The 9,992-nt window shown below is 35.5% G+C and overlaps 1 protein-coding gene across 1 annotated transcript in view; it reads left to right on the plus strand.

The window, feature by feature from the left end:
- LOC136039258 (zinc finger protein 34-like) overlaps positions 1-9,992 on the plus strand; it is a gene marked incomplete in the record, with an annotated part of 140,161 nt that overhangs the window by 6,964 nt on the left and 123,205 nt on the right. The window contains 2 exon segments of the mRNA XM_065722826.1: positions 1,669-1,890; positions 9,303-9,472. Of these exon segments, the coding sequence (XP_065578898.1) occupies positions 1,669-1,890; positions 9,303-9,472 (392 nt within the window).

Below are 9,992 nucleotides of genomic sequence, written 5' to 3' on the forward strand. Positions count from 1 at the left end.
GGTGAGGGGACGGAGCTATGTGGGAGGATCTTTTCTTGGAGGAATATGTCTTAGGGGGAGAGAAATTCAATGAAAGGGGTGCAGGATTTTCTAGTATTATTATAAAAAAAAAAACAATGAAAAAATAAATATGAGCAAGTTTTTTCAACTGGAAGTAAGGAGCAGCATTAAAACTTAAACGAACAGAGATTATTACGCATATGAGGGGCTCTTCTCCTCCTAAATATCTCGCTCTTTACGCTAAAGTATTTTGAGTAATTTCAATTATTTATTCTACGGCCTTTTTGATTCAGGGGTCATTCTTAAAGAATTGGGACAAAATTTAAGCTTTAGTGTAAATATATATATATATATATATATATATATATATATATATATATATATATATATATATATATATATATATATATATATATATGTCTATTTATATGTATATATACATGAATATACATGAATAGTGTGTGTGTGTGTGTGTGTGTGTGTGTGTGTGTGTGTGTGTGTGTGTGTGTGTGTGTGTGTGTGTGTGTGTGTGTGTGTGTGTGTGTGTGTGTGTGTGTGTGTGTGTGTGTGTGTGTGTGTGTGTGTGTGTGTGTGTGTGTGTGTGTGTGTGTGTGTGTGTGTGTGTGTGTGTGTGTGTGTGTGTGTGTGTGTGTGTGTGTGTGTGTGTGTGTGTGTGTGTGTGTGTGTGTGTGTGTGTGTGTGTGTGTGTGTGTGTGTGTGTGTGTGTGTGTGTGTGTGTGTGTGTGTGTGTTTGTGGATTTCTTCTTGTGGGGGGTCAGGGGAGGAATTTACGTCGGAAGACCTTCCCATGGAGGAATTTTTCGTGGGAGAAGGGAATTTTCCATGAAGGGGGTGCCGGGTTTCTCAGCATTATTTGAAAAACAATCAGAAATTAAATTTAAAAAACACGTTTTTTAAACTGAAATTAAGGAGCAGCATTAAAACTTAAAACGAACAGATATTTTTACGCATATGAGGAGGTTAATCCCTTTGTCAATACCTTGCTCTTTATGCTTAAATTTTTTCAAGTACTTTCAAAAGAGATATTCATTCTGATTAATCAGCCTTTGTGATACAGGGGTAATTCTTCAAGAATTGGAACAAAATTCGAACTTTAGCAAAAAGAGGGAGGTATTGACGAGGGGGTGTACCCCCTCATGTATACTATAAATTCTGTTCGCTTTAAGTTTTGATGTTTCTCTTTACTTTCAGTTGAAAAAACTTGGTTTTTTATTTAATTCATACTAGAACTAGCTGAAAAAAGTTCTGTAATGAAAAAAAAAACAGAACATAAAGCTATTTTAATGAAAAGTTAATATTTGAAAGCTAATCAAAACTAATTACTTAGCTTGGTTTACTAAGTCCGTAACTAAAACGAGAATGGAATTAGGCTTATAGCAGCAAGAATATTCGTAGGCCTGAAAATTCATTTTTAAGTTAAAAACTCTAATTCACTAAAAAAATAATAAAACGATACAAATAAAAAACCAGAAAAAGAATAATTATATTGTATACACAGTTACATAGAAGGCAATGAATGTTAAGGCAGAACAAATTTAAGTGGTAATTTTCCATAATTTAAACAAATAGCTTGACAGAAATCCCTTCTCAAAATTCCTGGAAATGGTTCTTATCCTTCTTCTCATAGCGGTTCTTCTCCTTTTACAGTCCCTCTGGACTTGCGAAAATTCTGTACCCACACTTCTAAGAAATCACGTCAAGCAAAGCAAGTCACAATGGATGAGCCATGGCGTTCAAACTCTTTACTTTATTACAGAAAGGAGATGGAGTCAATTAGGAAAAGAGAAAAACCGATGTTACCATGCAGTGTTTGTCAAAAAACATTTGACAGGCCTTCTCTGTTAAAACGGCATATGAGGACGCATACAGGTAGGTTCACGCTGCAGATCCTTGCTCTTATGCTAGATTTATACTTATTCACAGAATTTAGCATCAGTTAATGCTATTTCCAGATTCAATAATCACTTATAGGTGAAATCTATTTTGACCCTTTAAAGCGGCTCAAAACAGCCCATAGTAAGCAAAAGTTGAAAAATGTGCTTATAAAAAAAAGGGTAATGAGGAAAATTGCTATTTTGGTTGATTCAGGCTTGATAATTATTATTTCCATCAGTCTTGATTGTAGAATTTTGTTTGAAAACAAATATGTAGGAGTTTTTTTTTTTAAAGAGCCTGAATCTCCGAAAAATGAGCGTCAAAACAAAAAGTACACCATTGGAATCATCATTGTTTAAAACGAGCCTGAATCTGACTGAAATAAAACCAATTTTTTAAAAGCACCTGAGTCTCATAAAATAAGCGTCACAGTACAACCAAAAGTACACCATAAGAATCACCATTGTTTAAAACCCTATATAGGAAACTTACAGTCCCGACCTTAAACAAAAAAAAATTGTCTTTTTCTTTTTTTTCTTTTTTTTTTTTCTTTTTCTTTGTTGCTAACACGGAATTGAAAAATCGCAAAGACTTGTTTGAGGCCTTGCTTAAAAGCTAATTTTTATATTTAATTGTATTTTAATAATTTTTTAAACTTTGCATCGTAGTCTAAAAACTATTGACAAGGTATTAACCTTTGGGGCACCATTGCGGGCTCAAAATAGAATTTACTCCAGAAAAGACTATTAATTTTTTCAAGGGCATAAATAAAAGACATCAAATGGTGCATTTACTTTCTGAATATGTACGAGTACAAGCTGACCGTCCTTATTTGGTAGCATATTTAGTGTTTATAGCCTAAATAACAAACACTGGATTCCGCATTGGGAGTGTCTTGTTTAACGTCTTCTTATTTGTTGTGAATAGCAATACTAAAAATAAATTAAAGAATGAGCAGTTAAGCAGGGTCAACCTCAGACATTCCATGGAATAGGACAATCCAGGAAGGTTTTTTGCCCATAAAAAAAAAATTGTCTTTACTGAAACCTTATCGTAAAAGTCAGGGGTGGAGAAGCCTTCATCCTTCTCATATTTATGACAGCCTTTAATATAGTATTATGAATGGACGCAAATTAAATTAAAAAATAAGTATTTTCAACAACAAATTCCTTAAAATCTATAATGTACTGAGATTATTCTTAATAGAGATGCAAACCCCTAAATCAAACTCCTTACGCTAAAGTTTAGGGTATAATTAGTATGTTTAATACACTAAATATAAGGAATTAAAAAAAACCTTTGGTACCCTTTTCGTTTCTATCTTTTTTTCACTCGGACTCGAAGATTAGTAGAAAGAGTATTTGAAACTGTAGGAGTGACAACTCAAGTTTAACTTTACACCAAATCTATCAGTAACATTACCAAGAAAATCCAAAATTTATCTATGCTTTTTTCAGGCTTGCTCTTTATCGGTAAAAAAAAACCGTTAAATTATATGGATTTTTCTTACCAACACCTTTATTTTAGTTTTTACTTTTGTGTTTACCATTTACTGACGGCATCAATGTGATACAGGGGTGATACAATTTTCTGTCATACTTAACGGTTTCTTTGGCCTGTCAGCCGTTTGTTCGGTACTAGTAATATATATTTTCTCTTTTTTTTTTTTCAAATTCATTTTTCGTTGCTTTGGGTTTGTCAATGATTGCAAATTCTTATTTACCCTACCCTGCATCGCTGTCCTTTGAACCTTCTGAGGAGCATGCCCTCTCGTTCTTGGGTTTTGCTAGGGATAATTACTGGAGAGGATAACAAGCTAGGAGTAGTGTCTTCCCAGGTGGTGACAGGCAAACGGCCTACATATATGTAGAGTACCTCCATAGGAGGCACGGACCATGGGGGACCTTGCCCCTGGGATTCGTAATAGAAACTGGAACACCATCAACCGGGGCCATAAATACAGGTGGAGGTGAAAGAAGGCCCCTTAAATGTAAACTCAACAGGACCCACCAGCGTGTCCACATGTTCTGTGAGTTACAAAACTTCTCCCAGAGTTAAATCGCGTGGTGACGCAGAACACCATCTTGGGAGGATCCTCTATAGGAGGACAACTGCGTCAGGGCGTAAGATCCATATCTATAGACAACAGCCTCTGCAAAGGGCTGCCTCGGCCCTTCAGGGTACCTGCAAGGCTGGGGACCTTGCGGTCAACTCTACTCCCACTTGAGGATTGGTGCCCCTTGAGGAAATTATATCCTTGTAAACGACACAGCATTTGCAAGGATTTTGATTAATGGATAATTCTTCTGGGGGTGGTCTGCTTTGACAGGTGTTTTCGAGCTGAAAAACCTCTTTCTAGCTAATTTATTTACTATGGGTTGCCGTTTATTTATCTACTATGCGTAGTAGCATAATATTTGTGGGCATGAATATATTTTTAGTCGGAGCTCATAGTATTGGGACTGTCGGTGCAGGATTTCAACTCGTGTTGATAGAAAAGCGTTGCAAAAGTGCTGAGAACCATGTGGTGACCAAGATGGGCCCAGGATTGCACAAAGCCTCCATGCATACTAGAGGTCCAAGAGATTTCTTGCTGTCCGGTTCTAAGCCTGCTTAAGCGCTTTGGTGTAGACTTGATGAAATATGTTGATCCCCGTCCTACACTTGTATCCGGGATCATTACTTTTCCTAAGACCAGAATTATTTCAATGATTTAGAGAACATGATAGTTGGAACTTTGAATGTCACGACGTTAAAAAATGACCATCGTATTGACATTTTGACTGACAAATTCAGGCAATTCAAGCTGGACTTATTAGGAGTTTCGGAAACTCATATCCCAGGGGTAGAAACCATGAAATTAGGTGATATAGAATTTTTTTACTCGGGTAGGAAGGATGGGGTACATAGACAAGAAGTAGGGCTTATGATGAATAAGGAAGCTACTAAGTTTTGTTTAGGCTGGGAAAATATTAATAATAGAATACTCATTGCTTATTCTATGACTAAAAGTTCAGGGTATCAGTTATAGTAGTATATGCCCCTGTGAACCGACTGACGGAGATACTAGTAACTCAGATGAATTTTACTACAATTACAGGAGAAAAGAGACAGGGTCCCAGGTAGAGTGATCTTACTCACTCTACCAGGCAACAGTGATCAAATGGTGATCTTACTAGAAGATTTCAACGCCCATGTCGTAGAAATAGGAATAGATGGTATCCTAGCGTAGGTGAATTTTGTGTAGGAAAAGAAAACAGTAATGGCTGCAGACTTTTGCAATTTTGTAGGTATAACAACCTAGTTATAACTATTACGGTTTTTGGTCATAAAATGGCCTATAATTTGACATGGTACTCACGTGGTGGTATAACAGTAAACCCTTATGGATTATCTTATAGTAAATCGAAGACTGGCAAGATCATTACAAGATACTAGGGTATATAGAAGTGCTGTTGCTAATGTTAAAAGGATAAATCATCATCTAGTAGTCTCTAGGGTTAATTTAAAGTTGAAATTCCGGAAGGGTAACTACCTCCCGGGAACTTACGATTTTGGTACACTCCAGGATGAAAATTTGAGAGAAACTTTCCAGGAACAGCGGAATGCTAAACTTGACAATTTAAAATTTGACAATGTGGAAAATGGATCAAATAATTTTTGAAAAACAATTATGCGAAGTTGCTGATGTGTCTTAGGGAAGTAAGTTAAGACTACAGGTAGAAAACCTCAGTGAAAGAGCTTTATGTTTGATAGAGAGGAGAAGGGTTTGTGCAAGAACTATCTGAGTGATAGATTGCATGATAACAAAAGCAATGTAAAGAAAGTGGAGAAAGCAATAAAATATGAACTAGGGAGGTATGAAGGGAAACCCATTGATAAGATTGCCGAGAATCTGGAAGAAGCAGCTAGAAGGCATAATAGTAAAATATTGTACTGGCATGTAAACAAATTGAGAGGGAGTAGTCAATTCGGACTTGTCCCAGTTAAAGATTAGAACGGGGCCACAATTAGTGATAAGAACAGAGTTAAAGAGAGATGAGCGGAACATTTTAATAATGTGCTATACTGATAAAACAGTTGCAGGAAAAGATATAGAAGAAAATGAAAAAAGTTTGTAATACCTTGGATGTGAAGGAAGATTTTTTTTTTTTTGTGAGTAAGAATTAGCGACATCAATGATAGGATTAAAAAATAATAAGGCTCCAGGTGCTGATAGTGTTGTAAGTGAGCTTTTTGAATATGGTGGCTCCAGGGTAGGAAATAAGTTATTGAAGACTATGATTATTATTTTTGAAAAAAGGGAAGTACCTAATTATTTTAGGAAAACCTTAATTAAAGCAATGATAAAAAAAAGGTGATAAGAGTGAATGTCGAAATTATCAAGGCATTAGTCTGGTCTCTGTAGGTAGGAAATTACTTGGTAAAATGATACTTTTTAGAATGAGAGATGCTGTAGGCAAAGTCTTGAGAGAAGAACATTGTTGGTTTTAGAAACGGTAGAGGATATTTCGACCAAATTTTTACTCCTGGGTTAATAATTGAGAACTGCCTTAGTTGTCAAACACCTTTGATCCTCAGTTTTATAAATTATGAGCAAGTGTTCGATTTAGTTGATAGAAGAGCTTTAGCAAAGGTCTTATCCTTATATGGTATACCAGACAAATACATTAAAGTGATAAGTGTTATGCACGAGAATAATACTCCTGTGGTTAAGGTAAGAAACCAGGTTAGCAGCTGGTTTTGTATTAAATCAGGAGTTAAGCAGGGTTGTGCTTTACCTCCTTTATACGGATCATTTTGATAGGCTTTATCTTAAGGAGCAGAGGAAAGGCAATGGGAGAACATGAAATGAAATGGGGAGAAAAAACTCTCCTGGACTTAGATTGCTATTTAACCATACTAGATGAAAGTGTGAGGAAAATGAATGAACTTTTAGAGGTTTTGTGAGTTCAGGGTGCTAGAATAGGTTTGAAAATTTATATTAAGAAGACAAAGTCACTAAGGCTAGGAATGTAACAAAAATATTGGTCAGGTGGGAAGCTACACTTACCATGGTATATTATTTGTAAAGACGATGGGAGCAGTGAAGGTGTTAAAAAGTAGAATAGTCAAGGCTCAGGGTGTTTTTCCACAATTAAAAAAAGTTTGGAAAAATAAGAAGATAGGTCTGTAAACCAAGATTAGAATATTGGAAGGTACAGTGATAGCAGTGTTCAAATATGGCTCCGAGGCATAGGCGCTCCGAAAAGTGGGTGAAGATTCAATAGATGGTTTCCAGAAAAATTCCCTACGGATTGTTCTGGGTACCTGGCTGACTGATCATATTTCATACAGTAGTCTGTACGAAAAGTTGGGATACTAAAAACATTGAAAGATACAAACGACTATGCCAAAGGTTACAGAAAAATGGGAGGAGTAGAATATTATGATAATCAACCTTCTGCTTCATTGGGACAACAGCCTCCAAACTTGTAGCTCATTTTTACTGTGGCAGATGGTATCTATTATAGACGGTTCCACCCTCCTGCATGTAATGAAGTATTCTCTGTGCTTACTCTTGATGCTGACCATGGTTTCCCACCAAATGAAATGGTTGTAAAACAACGTGGCAAAAATATTTTCATTTGAAAAATACCGACCATTGTGTGAAGTCATTTACCTATCCAATGTTTTATCCAGCTGGAACTTCAGGATGGTCAAGGTGAATGCTACTTCACCCACCTTATGTAAGTCGTCCAAATATGGCACGGCTTGAATTAGCGAGGTATCGTATCGCCTTTTGACCTGAATATGCGAAGAGCCTTTCTGTGCAAGCTGTAAAACCTTACCTGTGTCAGATTGGTTTTAATGCTTTGTATTTTGTGGAAGTCTTTTCCAATAGTACCTTGTTTTGATATTAATGACAATGATCGTGTACACGATCTCTTATAAAAAGCACTTAGATAACAAAGAAAACAAAGATGTCAAAGACAGTTCTTTTAAAAATAATGAAAGGAAAAAGTTTTTAACTGAAAGTAAGGAGTGACATTCCAACTTAAAACGAACAGAAATTATTCTGTATATGAAAAGGGCTGCCCCTCTTCAACGTCTTCCTCTTTATGCTAAAGTTTGATTCTAAGCTAACTCTGCTTCTGCAACTTCAGTTGTTCATTTTCTACATTTTCAGCAAAACTTTGTTTTATTTCTTTTAAGCACAAGCTAGACTCTAGCGAAAAGACTATGAATTTAAGGAGATGACAGTTCCCTCAACTGTATAGCAGCACGATGTTTTGAAGGTTAGCGTCACTCTTGAACTTCATATAATTTTTTTTTTTTGCGTTATTTGATGTGCAAGTTCTGTCACATTTGAAAGGCAAGAGACAAGTAAAGGAGGGCTACTGAATAAAGGCTACATGTACAGCGCAGATATTCTGGGTTATCTAACATTTACTTGTAATCCACATCCTTGTTCATCATAATCAGCTTAATTTTGTAGAAGGGTCAGTCTTCAAGCTTTTTTTTTTTTTTTTTTTTTTTTTTTTTTTTTTTTTTTTTTTTTTTTTGCTGGTTAGACTTGTCTGAAGCCAAAAATCTAGCAACAAGATACATTGGTAGATAATTAGTAGTAGTAGTAGACAGGTTTAATAGCAAAAACTCGACAGCTATCGCTGATTTGTGTTTCTTTACAACATATACAAAATCAAACTACACTTGTAAATATAAATCACACTATAAATATTAACTCTTATTATACATTTTGACAAAAACCGGGACGAAAGAACTACCATATCGGTTTGTTCCTGCTTTAATGGGAACTAACTTATCTTGCTTTCTTGTTCTTGATGGTAGAAGTTGATCAGGTAGAATGTCACGGTGCTGAGATTTAGAAAGCAAGTACTTTCCGAAACTCATTATGAGAGTTTCGTACCGGTTTTGGAGTGACGGCAGTCCTAGCACTTCTAGAGCCTTTTCGTATGAGATGTCACGGCAGCCCAAGATGATCGATACCGCTCACTTCTGAAAAGATTCAAGCTCCCGACAAAGAAACACTGTTCTAAGTGCTGAGGGCACCCAAACAGGGCACGCATATTCCAGAATGGGGCGGACATACGCTATGTATGCATACTTAATACTCTCTGTTTTTGCACTGAACCTACGCATACCGTCTAAAGTCTGTAGAATAGCGTTTGCACTTTTAACCACGTTTTCAATATGTGCGGCAAAGCTGAAGTCATTGGAGAAAGTAACTCCAAGGATCTTGATACTGTTTATTAGAAGGAATGGAACATTTGATTTAATTGTGTTAATTGATTGATTTAATTGTGTTCAGTGATAAAACGAATGCTTAACATGAATGCTTGTACATTTCCTTTAAATGTTACACTAAACTGACACTTGGTTTTAATAAATTTTGTTTATCAAAGGTGAAAAGCCTCACGAATGTGATATATGTGGGAAAGCCTTTTCAACTTCATCATCACTCAATACTCACAGACGGATCCATAGTGGGGAACGACCGCATCAGTGTAATATATGCTTGAAGAGATTTACAGCGTCGTCCAACCTCTACTATCATCGTATGACACATATAAAGGTACATTTGAATTTGGTTTCGATGAATATATATATATATATATATATATATATATATATATATATATATATATATATATATATATATATATATATATATATATATATATATATATATATATATATAATAATTTATTTCTTACCCACTTACAAAAAGGGAAAAAGTGGAGTACAAGGAGAAAAACAAAGAACTACAAATAACACAAAGACCACAAAAAAACACAAAGACAAATAACACAAATATAAGAAAAAAAATATAACAATTTGGAAAAAGAGGCTGATAAGATGATTGTTAGGACCAAGACAGATTGGCGCTTGATCAATTAAATTTGAGCTTTGTTTTTCCACTGAAGGAACAATATCTGTTGCCTGATATTTACTAATCAAACCTTCGGTTCCGAAATGATCGTGGTAAATAAAGTAGGAACTTTAAATACCGATAGTAATCCGTCTTGACCCTCTTTACGTCACCTTTTTTCAAGCATAAAAAAAAAACAGCACAAAATAACACAGAATGGTCG

The sequence above is a fragment of the Artemia franciscana genome, chromosome 2, assembly GCF_032884065.1.
Source record: "Artemia franciscana chromosome 2, ASM3288406v1, whole genome shotgun sequence".
NCBI classification, from domain to species: domain Eukaryota; kingdom Metazoa; phylum Arthropoda; class Branchiopoda; order Anostraca; family Artemiidae; genus Artemia; species Artemia franciscana.